Consider the following 15,554-nt stretch of genomic DNA (forward strand, 5'->3'; position numbering starts at 1 on the left):
CATTCCTGGTGAATTTCTAAAGGCTTCATTCCAGTCAAGACAAGCTTTACACTTGACTTTCCATCTTTTCACTCATTCCTCTCCTGAAGCAGTTTCTGCTGCTCCTAGAGCAGAAGATAGAGAAGCCCACACACTTTACTTCCTTTCCTGTATCTTCAGAAATTTGTTTCTTAGCTTGATCATGGAGTTCTGAAGCTTAATATATTAGGTTATATATCTTTGGATGCTCTTGGTGTAGTACTTTTGCCAGTTTTTAGTAATTGTGTTTTTTAGGGCGCTGTTGCTCATTTTGTTACTTGTTGTGGGAAGGTTATTCTGTGATTTAACTTTCAGCAGTCATCATGACCTGATTGTTTTGCCAGTTAGATGACCACAAACAACCTTTTAGCTCTAACTGATTCATTTCCTAAGGATTCAGCCAAGATTTCTTCTTGTTGGAAGTAAATTTGCTTATTGTTTATTCAACAAACATAAGGAGAAGTATGTTAAGGTCATAGATCATGCCTCTGGGAGGCACCATTGGCCCACCTGCCTCCATCTTCAACAGATGCCCATGCTGATTGGTGGCCTAAGTTTGGGTCAGAGGAAAGAACTTGGTGTCCTCACCTTCCCTCCGTTGCCATGCAGGCTCCATCAGTTCTCCATTATTTTTACACCGTCATGTGCCTAGTCAAGGTTGTTTAGCAGCCCTCTCCAAGAAGGCATCATGCCTGATCCATGAATCAGTCCATCTAAGATGCCATAAAAGCAATGTGACTTTGCAAACACCACCCAGTCCCTTGGGAGTCTTACTGCTTCTGGGATGAAAACTTCCATCAGCTCCAGAAACTAGAGCCTCAAACGCCTATGTAATTGCCCTAGTTGGCAGTCTTGCTCTGAATCATCCTTTTTCCATGGCATGGGCTGTGTGAGAATGGAAGGCACTTGGGAATGAGTGGGTTTTGTGTTTGGCTTTAGTCTTTAGTGTGCCTGACACCATGGATGTGTTTTGGGTAACACTCCCCCACTCTTTACAGAGAGACCCATAGAACTGTTGCATACTTTCCCATAACGTTTTCATCTCAACTCAACTTCCCTATTTTGTACGACCAGCAGGGGTCTCTGACCTGTGGGCAGGGTGACATAGTCTCAAGCAGTCAGGTCTTCCAAAGATTTACAGAATGAAGGGGAAGTTGGTTCCTTTTCCTTCACTTAACATCTCTCTTCCTCTAACTGCTTTCACGAGAAGGAAAGGCATTTTCTCTGCTCCATGGAAACTTGCAGAATCATGATGGGTGAGTTTACTTGTTCCTGAAATCTCCCTAGACTTGGCTGTAAGATTCCTGAGGTCTTATATTTTCTTCCTTCCTTACAGTGAAAGTAGCAACATTATTTGGGGGTAATTAAAAGCAATTTAGAGTTTGTGAGTTTTAAGCAAAAGAAGAGAGTTTATTGGGGATTGTAGTATCCCTTTGTTGTTCCTTTGGCTTTATAGTTCATTTTTCAATAGTTTCTTTCAATGAATTAAGTGCTGACAAGCCTTTGCCTCTAGGGGATGGTAACATCACCTCAAATACTCAAATTCTCACATACTTTTTACAAATACAAGTATCATGTAATTATCTTCTCCTCTGCCTCCTTCTCCTCCGCCTTCAAATCTGGCGACAACTAGTTAATTTTGAAACTGCCGGAGAGATTATTTCAGTGTTACACTGCACCTCTGGGAGAAGAATGGAATTTCATCTTTTTTTCCATATGCTGACAAAAATCTCTTCATTTCAGAGGACAATGATGTCACCAGCTAATGAGCAAAATATTTCTTGCTAAACAGATGAGTCCTCCCCTGACTCCTTTGTGAAATAAGGGGGAAAAAAAAACAAGCCCACAATGTGTTTCATATTTTATATAGTTACTCTGACAACTCATAAACACTTTTGAAAGTAATTCTAACTTCTTCAAAGAGTGAAACGAATTTTCTATAAACATAAAGAATAGCACATTAACTGGATGGCTGTGACCGGAAGGCCCCCTCCATGGCCGGATGATAATGATTGGTGGTGCTGATATGAAAGTCCCAGCCAGAGCCAATATACTGCCCCTAAGGTAGGGAGTGACCTCAAATGCATCACCCCTTGGACCAGTGGAGGGAGATCAGGCATGTTGGAGGGATTATGAAATCAACTTGGAGAAGAGGAGAGCCGTGAAGCTGTTGTTGATCCGTGTCACATGCTGTTTATAAAGGGAGCGGCATCAGCTGAGCTCTTCTTTGACTGTCCAGAGAGGCAGGCGTGTGAGGTCAGTGGGAGCCATGTAAACGGTGGACTTTTAGGCTCAACAGGAACTCGGAAATGCCCCCAACGCCATGGAAATGCCTGTCCCCTCACTGAAGCTTGTCTCAGTTTCCCCAACCAGAGATGAGTTCACCCATTTCTGAACCCCTGTATCTCTTGGTTCCTCTTGCCCATTTATCACAGTTGACTTATAGTAATCACATGTCTGAATTTCTCTTGGACCTTCCTACCCCCAGACTTTTAGATTATAACCTTTGTAAGTCCAGGTCAAGCCAGCTTACTCATGTACTTTTTATTCTTTTCCCTTCCTAATACTTTGAATCAGTACATCCATCCATTGATTTCAATCAGGAAATATCTATCTATTATAAATGGAAAAGAATATCATGATGTTCAGTGTTGGCAGTTACGTGCAGAAATAGGTATTCTTTTTATACTACTTGTGAGAATTTAAAATAATAAAATGTTCCTTATGAGCAAATTAATATATCAAAAGACTTAGTGATATGTCCATTCTTTACCCATCAATTCAACAATCTAATCACTTATTCTAAAAAAAGGATGTACTAGGCACATTAGAAATTTTATGACACAGTGTTCATCAGAGTATTTTTTATAATGCTGAAAAATTAGAAACATGCAAATGTTCCATGATTGAGGGCATTATTTAAGTAAATTATAGTAGATGTCCGTGACTGAATACCATTGAATCATTAATGCATTGTTATATTTTATTTGCTAAATATTTGTTGATGTCGGCAGATGTTCAAAACATTAATTTTTAAAAATAGGTTATAAAACAGTTTGAGCAGTGTATATTGAGAACCCCAGGGTTTCTCCAAAGCAAACCTTGAAAGCAACAATGCCCTCAAAGAGGGTCACAATTATAAGTGGGCATTTTGTTTCTGTTTGCACCTGTGTTCATGTGAGGGAGGCTTTGGGGACCTTGATAGTGACTGTGACTGTGGGGGCTGGAGCAGCTAAAGATCACAAGGTCATTCTTTTTGTTTGTTTATTTTAAAAAAAAGTAACAGAGGTGTATTGTGTGTGTGTATGTGTGTGCACATGTGCACGCACACGAAAAAATAAGCCAAAATGTTACTGATGTTTCTGATTAGGAAAATATAAGCATTTTCTTTTCTCCTGTATCTATATTTTCCAAAATTTCTGATGAAAAATAGATCACGTGTTAGAGATAAACAATAAATGTTACTGAAATACAGACAGAGACATGGAAATGACAATGCTCTTTGTCTTCTTGAAGTTTAGTGAAGGGCTAATGATAGTGCGATAACATACTGAGGTCAGTCCCAAGGTACTCTGGTGGGCTGCTAGGCAACCACCCGGCATAAGGAAGATGAGGAAGAAGCCAGGAAGGCTTTCCAGAGGAGGTGACGCATGAACTGAATCTTGAAGGATGAGTAGGAGCTAGGGACGTAGATGGGGCAGGCAGAGATTATCCCAGAAAGGAACCAACAAGTGCAGAGGTATGCAGGCACATGAGAGATGGGGTGTCTGAGGTGCTGTGAGGAAGTTGGAGGATGAGAACCAGGCCCTGTGAGTAGCTGTTCCCACATAGTATCCACATAGCTGAGCACAGGTACCCAGAAGTTGGAGATGAGAGCTCTGACCACGCAGTCCTACATTCACAATGTGGCCTTTGAACTTTGCTCTGGGGACCTAAAGAGTATTCCCGTAGAGTGGGAGTTGGATGTTCAAATCTGTCCTCTGCAAATCTGCACACCTCTTGTGTGCTGGGTAAGTTCAAGTCCACTACCCAGTGAACAAGACCAGCGATGCGCCTCCTTCGTGAAGTGGATCTGCCCTGTTTCCATCTTGCCTCCACCAAGAAACTTCCCAAGGGTGGCCTAATTTTTCAAATATCCTGAGATTTCCTCTAATACAGAGCAAGGGCTGGGAGCTACGGGGCTGGAGAGTCTCAACTTCTTGAAACTGTGCATGGATTATTTGCCAAAGGCCCCCCATGGGCACCCTGCATACGTGGCTTTCCACATGAAGTGTCTCCATAAATATCTGACTCCTCCTGTCACCATTAAAAATGCTGAGTAAGGAGTAGGAGGCCACTGGGAGGACAAATGGGAGACAGAGCCTATCTTTCACCTGCTTCCCAGAACCTGGCTCATCAATGCCTGGCTCCCGCGGTCTTACATTACAGAGCCTTTGCAACCTAACAGGCTCCCCTCCCAGTCAAAGTCTCCCTTCATCTTCTCAAGAACCCTAGGAGGTTTGCCACTGCCTATTTTATAAATGAGAGTTCAAAGTGGCTTAAAGGGGACCTCAACCTGTGTCTATGGGACTCCTGTGTTCTGGCTCTGAGTGCTGCTCAGAATCTGTGCGTCTCAAAACCTGTTCAGACTCAGCCTCAAACGTTGGTCATCATCACTTGCTTTCATGCGTTTTCCTTGCCTTTGCTATCTACATTGGCACCTAAAACAGCAGTTTATAAGAATTAAAATAGGTGCTTGAATTCCGATCAACAGTAGAGAGAATGCAGATGTAATAAGCACTTATTACCGAGCTCCAGTGGTCAATTGTATGCAGTTGTGTACACTATTGTAAAAACAACACTTTAAGACAAATGTTATTAGACCAAATGTATGTGGAGGAACACCAAGCTCCATAGGAATAGAGGGATTTGCTGGAGGACTTGGAAATTAATCTCAGGCTGTTCTTGCTCCAGCATCGAGGAGTATTTCCCCACCATCTTTGGGGCGTACACATTTTCTTAGTTTTCATGAAGTAACAAAGAAATTCAAGTGAGATGTCTACTGACAGCCTTAAGGAATTCTAAGCAGGATGATGCATGCAGTGCATTTGTCAGTCCTGGGTGAAGAAAGCCCGGGTAGAGTTACGGTGGTGCAGGAGCGAAGCCATGAAGCATCCCCATCGCCCTCTGCCATTTACCATCTGGGAGACCAGGTCATGCATGCAGATCCTTAGCCCAGAGCCTGGGAGTTGTGAGCGTTTGATAAATCCAGGTGTTTGAAGTCTGACATTGGGAAAGCACCTGTCACCATTTGTGGTACACGTGGGGCTTCTCAGATGGCAGTGGGAAGGGGGCATATGTGAAACCAGAGAGGGCGTCAGGGAAACAGCTTTGTGAAATGGGGAAGAAGCAGCCTAGGGAAGAAAGTTCCATAAATGATGGGAGGAGACGCTTTGGGGGGCAGAAAAATTGGGGGAAGGGAGTTTCATGAAGGGTACACGTGTGTGTGCTAAGTCGCTTCAGTCGTGTCTGACTCTTTGTGACCCCATGGACTGTAGCCCGCCAGGCTCCTCTGTCCATGGCATTCTCCAGGCAAGAATACTGGAGTGGGTTGCCATACCCTCCTCCAGGGGATCTTCCTCACCCAGGGATCGAACCCAAGTCTCTTATATCTCCTGCATTGGCAGACAGGTTCTTTACTACTAGCGCCACCTGGGAAGTCCTCATGCAGAGTGAGAGATGCCCCAGGAACCCAAGGAAGAACAGGAAAGGTGCCCAGGAAAAGGAGCTCTGGTGGTCAGTGGTACCCCCTGGGATCTCTGCTATGTGATGACCCAAAAAGAGTTGGGGGGGTGGGGCTTGCATAGTGTAAATAAAGATCCTCACGGTGGGAGAGGCACCTAGGAGTGAGCAGTTCAGACTGCAGTGGGAATACATGACTTCCCCAACTGAGTGAATTTAGCCTTGAAAATACAGACATGGCCTGCAACCCATGTTTTGGATTCTTCATAGGGGTTTTCAGTCCTGCCTTTTGAAATGATGTTCTGTTTAAGTAGCAGCATATGATGTTGCTCCCTAGACAGCCCTGAGAAAATTAAGTGACCATCTTGTGACAGAGTCCCCATGCTCAAATTTTAGAATCCAGGAGAACTCAGCTGCTCCGAAACCACTGATCATTCAAACAGTTAGGTAAGACAGTTTTAGAAGCATCAATGAAGGAGAAACATCCTACATTTACTCTAGTGGCTAAAACGGAAAGAATAAAAAGCAGGGAGAGACACAGAAAGTGACAACTTTAGGACAAAACCACAATCATAAGTTTTAATTCGGGAGGTTCAAAAATAGCCCTAGGAAGGTGTCTATTTTCAATCCTGACGACTCCCTTCGGGGGGTGTTGAGAAGACTTATCTGCAAAAGAGATCTTTTTTCAGTTCAGTCACTTGTGAGGGTGAGTCCTTGTCCCGGACTTGCTCAGATTCTCGCGTTCTTTTTTTTTTTTTTCTTTCTCTGGAATTCCATAGACAGTAATTAAGGAACTGGAGGCCAGCAGGAGGTCAGGGAGCCTTCGTCAGTGAAAACAGGGATTGTTTGCCACGTACAACACTCCCTTTTTTCCTTGTGGTGAATAGGAGATTTGCTTAGAGCTGATGACTTATGCCTTTCTTACAAGTTATGCAGTGAGCGAGGAACTGGGGGATCAGTCAGCAGGCAGCAAGCGGCTAATTGAAACCAGTGTCTTCACTTTCTTCTTCGGATCGTAAGCTGTCCCGGCGGAGCCTGCCCGATCATGTAACTCCCAGGGAGCATGGTCCGGGAGAGCCTCACCATCACTTTGCGATTACGGAGGGGTCGAGTGGGAGTGAAGACGCGCTCCGAGTCGGGAGGGGGTGGGGGTCCCGGACACGCTCAGCATCACCCCCGAGGCCTGCTCAATGCCGAAGCCGGTAAGTTCTCTGGACTCATTTCATGCCGGGGAGTGGGGGGACTGTGCTTCTGTCACTTCAAGTAAAAGCTTTTTTCATCATTCCTGACTATGATGCTTCCCCCTTTCCTGTTGAAGTTCCTCTTGATTCTTCCTTCTAGTCCCTTACTTACTTCCATACCTTGTAACCCAGCGCATTCTTTCCTAGCTTCCTCATTCGACTAAGGCATAGCTTTTGGTGGGAGAGGAGTGATTATTATTGAGAATAAAGCAGGCTAGGAAGGGTTGGGTGTACATGGGTTGGGAGCTTAGTTGCCACTTGCGGAGGTTTTTCACACAAAAGACTTGGCTTTGGACAGTGTTGCACACGGCTTTTCTCCTAAAGAGGATCGGTTTCCTTCTCCTAACATGAAGGCTTAGTACCATTGACATCGTGTGACTTTCACAGGTGAATACCTTGCCAATTTCAAAATACTTTTCAGAAGTGCATAAATGTAGTGTTCCCTGTGTGGCTCCGGGGGAGATACGTTGACTTAGTCAGGACATGTTTGGAGCTGGGGAAGCAAGCTGAGTGAGTGTGTTTCTGCAGAAGGTGCAGCTGTAATCCTGTGCTCAGCAAGGTCTCCAGCGGTCCCCCAAAGGGTTCTAGTTGCTCCTTGCAAGTTCAGATTAGTCTTTATTACAAGACGTTACTGCTTTGCCTGCAGGACTCTGCCACGCAGCTTTTGGAAAGCATTTGTTCTAGTGCATCACCGTTTGCAAGAACTGTTTGTTACAAGGTCAGGGGCAAGTGAAGCATCTGTTAGGACCGGCAGTGACAGGCTTCAGTTTGATCAGTAAGGCCATGCTTTCACTTTGCTCCGGCACGCATTTTTGTATCTACAGATGCTGTTAATTGTGTTCCCTTTTTTTCTGATTGTCCTTAATGTAGCTGTGTTATAAAAAGTTCTCCTCGCTGGCTCCATGTCTTTCCCATTAGAACATTGCAGATGTGTCAAGGACGCACATATTCCAAAAGAAGCTGAGAAAGAGGGAGGCTCCACCCTCCGTTGCAAGCCAAACGGGCCCCATAGTCTCCTCATTCAGCACCCTGGCGGGAGAATGGTGTACTCTCTCTTTAAAGCAGCTATAGTTTTGTGCCTTGGCTTGGTCAATTTGTTATGGTTTAAAACTGTGGAGCCAGCTGTCTGCAATCTGATGTAATGTTGCCATGGAAACCAGAAATGAAACACTTAAGCATTCACCACAGAATTACTACATATAGCATTAGCCAAAGTAATTAAAAGTTGAGCCATATGGGCTTTCTGGTGGAAAAATCTGCAAGAGGGAGGCTGGAAATCAAATGTTTCTATTTACAATATTGTAAATCCACTTTCCCACATCCTTTGGTGGGATAAATCTATTGCCTTTTCTACTAAAGGTTCAGAGGTGAAGGATTGTATACAGATGATTGAGTTTCCACCTTCTAATTTAAAATCTGGTCAAATTAAAGTTTATTTTAGTACTCTGACCTGGGCCAAGACAGGGAGGGTAGGCGATACCATCTTGTGTTTGAATGTGTATAAACGTATACTGATATTTTTTTCTCTCTAGTTTATTTAAAACCTGGTTTTATAATAGCTCTGACTCTCTTTCTTGAAATCAGTCATTCATTTTATATTCAATGCTGATTTCCTTCATCTTCTACAAAGTTCCTCTAAGTATGAGGATTTCCTTTATATACACATATCTATTTCTTAATTTTAAAAAACTGAAAGGAGATTTTCACACCCCCATCTCACACGTACATTTCTGGGGGTGTATTTTCTGAATAAAAAGACAAGTCTCTTTTTTCCAACACTTGGGAAGTGGCACATGTGTATTTAAAAGGAGAAACATGAAATGAGGAATTTAAGCTTTACTGCCTAGTTTAAAAGAAAAATGCATGCCGTTTACAGAGTCTTTATGTTGAAACAGCTGGAGAGGATTTTTTTAAGGCAAATATTTCACAAGTCTTCTTCCTCTGGACTCAGGAGGAAGTGAGAAGTCAACACCTCTCTCAATAAAAAGCATCCTTGGGATATACTGTTCACCGCCAGTTACTCTGGGCTCACTAAGAGGAGATTTTCTATTTTTAAAATGATAATAATAAGATATACATATATTTCTTGAATGACTGATTTTTATCCTACACTTCTCTTCATATAAATAGTGCTGCATCATCTATCTTGTTGAGTATCCCCAAACATGCTACTGCAAAGAAAGTTATTGGTTGCCATGATTTGTGATTTGTCAGTGGCAAATGCCTCCAAACTTTTTAATTTTTTTTTCAAGAAAAATAAAAATAACAATTCAAAATTCTGAAGAGTTCTTTCTCAAAAAATAGATGGAACATGTGAAAGTAATGAAATAAGTACCTGGAATATGTTCTTTTTCACCCCAGTGAATTTGAGAAGAGGAAAGCAGGACTAGTGGGGTTGGGGAGGTGTCATTGCCTTTAAATCTGTTGTCCTGGTTTAACTATTTTGACTTCTTCCTGAAAAGTTCCTTCCGATTGTATGTTTCCTACAAGTGATTTGTGTCTTTATGACTCAAGATTTTTGTATTATCCCTTTCCAGATCCCCTTTCTCTTTTTACTCCCCTTCCCACCCCTACACACCACCACCAGCAACCCCATTGAGTATGAGTATGAGTGATATTCATTCTATGATGTAACTTCCTGAATCTTGCTTCTGAACAACCTGTGCTTATTTCGGGGCTTCCCAGGTGGTGCCAGTGGTAAAGAACCTCCCTGTCAATGCAGGAGATGTAAGAGATGTTGGTTCGATCCCTGGGTTGGGAAGATCCCCTGGAGGAGGGCATGGCAATCTACTCCAGTATTCTTGCCTGGAGAATCCCTTGGACAGAGGAGCCTGGCAGGCTACAGTCCATATCCCTTGGACAGAGGAGCCTGGCGGACTACAGTCCATATCCCTTGGACAGAGAAGCCTGGCGGACTACAGTCCATAGGGTTGCAAAGAGTTGGACACGACTGATGCAACTTAGCATGCACACACACACATGCTTATTTCATTTCCACGTGACTTTAGAATTTTTAATGTGAGGGTTATAGACAGTCTAGATGTGTAGGTACAGAAACTTTCTGTGGTTGAATGTTGACTCTTCTTCTATTAGAAGTACTTGGTTTTTGAGAGACATCAAGGAGGCAGAATGGTTTTCAGTGTTTATGTATAATTCCACGCACTGTGGTTTTGTTAAGGTGCTGATTACCCAGAAGGAGGGGTTAACCAAGTTCTCATTCCTCTGGTTGACCACTCTGACTGTCCCATCACACACAGTCATGCAAGAAAAAGTAAAGTTCCAATTAGACAATTATGTAGTAGAAGCTGTACTTATTATTTTAATGTGTTACCTTTTAAGTTTTAGACCAAATGCATTAAGCATGATGGCCAGCATGCAGTGAGTCCTCCTTCCCTGATTATCTGGGGGTCTAATGTCTACTCTTCATTACCAGCAGTTAACTTTAATTCTGAAATGTGTATGCAACATTTTACCTAGAACCTTTTGCTTTTTTAGAGAAATTGGAAGTAGATACTGATATACTTCACAGAAGGAAAGTCTGAGAAATACCCCTGTCCTGATGACTTGCCATTTCATGGGTTATAATAATTATTCTTTAACAAGTGAATGGTTTGCTTATAGTCTTGCAGGGAGAAAGTACAATGGCTCCAATGCTGGGAACCCCAGGGCCAGGACAGAGGCCAGGAAATGGGTCGTATATCCCTGACGAGGGCCAGAGTGCTTACAGAAATATTTGTGGACTCACAGCAGACACTATTTTTCTGCCTAAGTAATTACAAGAATCTCTACCTCATTTCCTCCTGAACTGTTCTCTGCTCACTCTTGCTTCCCAATTTAGCTTCTATAAAATTGGGATTCGTGAGAGCATTTCTTGGAGGGGGGGAGGGCTCCATATTAGACTTGGGTTCGGAGACGTGGTTTGGTTTTGGTTGGAGGCATGTCTCTCCCCGCTCTGTCAGCGAGCTAGGTTGGAGGAAACCGAGGGAAAGTTGTTGGCAGGATGCGCGGGGTGAGCTGGAGCTGCCCGGAGCGGCCGGGGCTGTGGCGAGGCTGCGCACTTCCGCCCGGCTCTGCGCCCCCGAGGATGCCGGCGCGCCCGGCCCGGGCCGCACGTCCATTGACTTGGAGCCTCCTTTTGCTTTTTCACATTTTGAGCAGATAAAACAGAGGAAGCTGCCTGTTGAATGTTGGAGCTGACTTGGAAGCGAAAGCCTCATTTTGTTCACAAGGAAAGGATTGTTTTTCGCTTGGGTCATTGCTGCCGAGACTTTTTTTTTCTTCCCCTCTCTGTAATGTTTGATACTTGAGGGAAAACAGCTGGGCTGAGCATTCTTGAATCACTGCAGAACTGAAATGGGATGCTGGGGAATATGGACTGGGCTGTATGGCTGAAAAGGTCAGCTTTTTCCCTTGTCCCTCGTGGAGGAATGCAGGCTCTTTCCCCAGGCTCTCCTTGGGAACTCTTGGAAGGAGCTGGGAGACGCGGAAGGAGGGATGGCAGACAGTCCCCACGAACGGGACCGAGGATGGCTTTTTGCATCTCTTCCATTTTCCTGCCCTGCTGTTTTTGATTTTCGGAGAGGACTGGAACAATTCAGCAGATTCTGGGTTTGGAGAAGTAGTCGATGACCACGTTAAACAGCAAGCCCTGATGGGCCAGGCTGAGGAGAGGCTGGCCCAAAGCACAGCAGTGTTAACTGGAATTACAGGGCCTGCCTAGAGGAGCATCCTGCCCGAGCTCTCCCAGAAAGCACCGGGAATTCCCTGAGACAAACGCACCCCAGGCCGGGCCAGGCCATCGGTGTGGGGGGGGGGGGTGGGTGCCTAGGACCTAATTCTCCACCAAATTAGACCTTAAGATGATGGTACGTGTCTCTCTATGAACCTGTTGGGCGGCTTTGTTGGTGCCCCAGGTTGAGCTGAGGAGGTGCCAGAATTCAGACTGGCAGTGAGGCAGAGCTCCGCCCAGCAATTATCTGATTAACTTTTCCTTTGTTTCTTTGCCAGTCAAGAGAACAGTCGGAGGATGAGACCGAGGAGTCGGTGAAGTTTAAGAGGTTACACAAGCTGGTAAACTCCACTCGCAGAGTGAGAAAGAAACTCATCAGGGTGGAAGAAATGAAAAAGCCCAGCACAGAAGGTAATAAAGCAAACTCTGCCCTACTTATTCCAAAGCAAGTCATCTGGGGTCCGTCTCAGCAGAAAATACGAAAGTGGAAAAATGGGTTCTGGCTGAGGCTGGCAGAGGGGGAATTGGGGATTGCATGTGAGCAAGGCAGCACTGAGTCCCTTCTGGAATGTAGGATCCTGGCCTCCAGCATTCCCGAGGCTTAGTTATTTAAATAGTGCGAAGATGGGCAGTGGCTAGTGTATGGCAATGAAATCTTCTCAAGATGTGCTTCTGCTTTCAGTTGGACCTTATACCATTTTATATAAACTTTTATTTTAGAACATCTTCTGAGTGTGAGCCTCGGCTCCCAAAGGACTATGGGTCTCACCCAGTGAATTTAGTCCAAATTTAATATATCTCCACCTCAAACAAGCATCTAACAAACAGGGCACTTAGTGTCCTTTCAGATCTGAGGGATGATTTCTTCTCGCTGTTAACGATCCCAAGTCTCAGTTCCAAAGAGGCTTTAAGGACCTCCCATTCTAAATGCTTTAAGAGCCAGGTTCCTGGCCAAGCCACTCATCAGATGAAGCCATAATGTCAAAAGGGACATGAACTTGGATTTATTGTATTGAATAGTTAACCTTTGAAGTGTAATTATGACAGTTTAAATCTCAACCTTGTCTGTCTTTCTTACTGTTAGTAAAGTTCATTTGCAGCATCTTGTAAAAGTCTCCCCAAAAGTTACAAAAGAGTAAGATTTCCTGTTTGAGAAACCATTAGTGATTGAAAGAAATGCTAGATAGAATTTTTTATATTCTTTTTAAAAGCATGTGACTTGTTAAAATGTCACATTGACATTGTGGGGAAGTTCAAAATTTTAACATGTAGATTTAAAAAAATGCCATTGTAGAGGCTCTTTTGTTGTACCTAAATCAAATCGCACCTTGGAGGGAACGGAATTCTCCTTTATTTACATAGATGAGGGTTTCCTGTTGCTGTTTTTGGCGTTTTGAAATTTTTTGTTTGATGTAATTATTTATTGGTTTTAATCCTCTGGAGGAATATTGAAGGCCAGGGGGTTACTATGCGAAAGTGAAGATTGAAAGGAAAGGGGAAAGAGACCAGAGAAGCAGGGAAGGAGACACTATCTGCCTTATAGCCAGTTTCTTAGAGTTCTGTTTAATTCCAGGGTTGCATCTGGGTGTCTTTTACATGGTAATTCCAGGTGCGGTGCTGTTTACATTTGGCTGTTTTAATACCTGCCTGTCTGTCATGATTCCACAGAACAGAACACACAGTCTGACTTCCTCTCCCATGGCAGGTCTACTGAAATCACACACAGTGTCGTTTGGTAATATTAAGTAGGAACATATGGAATTGCCATCATTCAACCTTGGGAGCATCTCATTTTAAAACAAACCTTATGCATAGATGCCAAAATTAAATCTCATCTATCATGCATAGATTGGTGGGTCTTGTCCATAAGTGAGATAAATGGGTGAAGTACATGGTCCCGTGCCTACCACCCAGGACCCCCTTTGTATGTGATAGTCATGTGTGTTGGGGCTCATAAAAGCACAGAAATATTCTCATTTGTGTGTTTATGTCAGAATCAATCAATTCAGCTATCTCTGAGAGCCATAAATGAGAAAAAGGGAAAGTGTACCAAAAGAGGTCACTATAGGGTAAAAGGTAATAACTCTATGGACTTTCAGCATTGAACTTTGATTCATCTGGGCATGAATTAGATGTCGTAGATGCAAGATGGCTTTGGTGAGTTTAATCCCAAGTGGCAGTTCTGGGGTCCAGCATCCGGGGTGCTGTTGACCAGGCTTGCTGCTGTCACCAGGAGAGGTCCCAGGTGTGTGTACAGTTCAGGGCATCCGCTGCAGTCTGCCTCCAACACCACTGTGCTAGATTGGAAACTCCTCCTTGCTCTGCGTGGTGGAACTCTTCCTTGTTAGCAAGAGAGCTCATGCTGGTACACAGAGGCCACCCGGGCACCTTCTTTGTGAAGCTGGAGAGATTCATAGTCCCCACACTCCCTCCTTCCGCCCCTGGACCTTCCGCCCCTGGATCCTTTTGATTTCCGCATGCCTGTGTCAATGCTAAGTTTTCTGAATAATAACAAGCATTTCCTGAGAGCCTTCTGTGTGCCAGCCACTTTCCTAAACACTTCCGATTTTTACATGTCATCTTACAGCTCCTTGTAATATGTCATCTTCAGAATAGTCACCAGAGGCAGACACTGATGCTGCCCTCATTTGTGAAATGAGGAAACTCAGATGGACACAAAGAGGGGAAGTAATATACTCATGGTCACCGAGCCAGCTGGACAGAGCCCTGGAATTAAGTCTGAGCAGCCTGACTCCTCTAGATCCTGAGTGTGCTCTCTGCTCCCAGCCCATCTCTCACTCCCCAGCTTTGGAGTCTTGGAAAAGCCCGGAGAGTTACAATTCGTCCAGACTTTTGTAACTAGAGTAGTGAGTCCTTATCTGGTGCGTGGGTGACCCCAGACAATGTGAGTTGCAGGCCAGGGCAGTGCCCTTTATCCGGTCATTTCTGTGTCTTTTCCCTTCCTTCATTACTCCAGTTCACCTGTAACCTGCTAATGAATCACTAGCTTTTGTACAGTGTTGTTCAGCATACAAAGTACCTTCACCTATCTCTTTTCATTTAATTTTATCCTCCAATATCCTTATAATAGATATTACTAAAATAGGTAGGTCTTGGGAATTCCCTGGTGGTCCAGTGATTAGGACTTGGCACTTTCCACTGCTGTGGTCCAGGTTGAATCCCTGGTTGGGGAACTAAGATCCTGCAAGCTTCATGGCATGGCCATTAAAATAAAATAAATATAGGTAGGCATTATGACAGGTGAGGAAACAGATGAAGTAGTTGTCCATGGTGGTGGAGACAGTGGGTGGCATGGCTAGAGCTAGAATCTGTGTTTTGGGCTTTAAGTCATCTCATACCCTATCTCCTTCCTGCTGTCAAAATGACTTACTCTCATCTCAGCTGAGCAAGAAGCAACTCATACCCCAGATGATGATGAGGTTGAGCACATCTTGATTGTTGTTTTTCCAGTATGATAGTTGTACTTTCAAGTCAGAGGTGAATGGGAGAAGTAATACCCTAAACACCAAGGACTCCAGTACGGACTGGGATTTCAGGCCTTGGGTCTGGCAAGGATGGAAGAACCCATAGCACATGGGGACTGCCCGTAGCACAGGCTAAGGTGTCCTCTTTGGGACCTTTTGCCCTGTTTCCCTGCAAACTCTTTACCAGATGCTGATGTGCCAGAACCAGGAAGTGGAGCTACTTATGTCATGGGCATGTGTGAACCAGCTGCTTCCAAACTCATATGTGACACGGAAGTAGTGGAATCTCTGATGACAACCCCAAATACAGAATCTAGAAAATTTCCAGAACTGTTCTGAGTGATAGGTCCTTAACTTCCC

General features: G+C 44.1%; 1 protein-coding gene across 6 annotated transcripts in view; it reads left to right on the plus strand.

Annotated features, from left to right (window-relative positions):
* The window catches only part of SASH1 (SAM and SH3 domain containing 1), a 256,101-nt gene that overhangs the window by 207,108 nt on the left and 33,439 nt on the right, over window positions 1–15,554 (plus strand). For 3 of the 6 annotated variants that reach the window (XM_061130417.1, XM_061130415.1, XM_061130416.1), the window contains one exon: window positions 11,988–12,120. In XM_061130417.1, coding sequence (XP_060986400.1) covers window positions 11,988–12,120 — 133 coding nt within the window. Of the gene's footprint in view, window positions 1–6,526; window positions 6,942–11,164; window positions 11,377–11,821; window positions 11,846–11,987; window positions 12,121–15,554 lie in introns of those variants that run through there. The other 3 variants (XM_061130419.1, XM_061130420.1, XM_061130421.1) reach the window with 3 other exon arrangements.

The sequence above is a fragment of the Dama dama genome, chromosome 26, assembly GCF_033118175.1.
Source record: "Dama dama isolate Ldn47 chromosome 26, ASM3311817v1, whole genome shotgun sequence".
Lineage (NCBI taxonomy): Eukaryota > Metazoa > Chordata > Mammalia > Artiodactyla > Cervidae > Dama > Dama dama.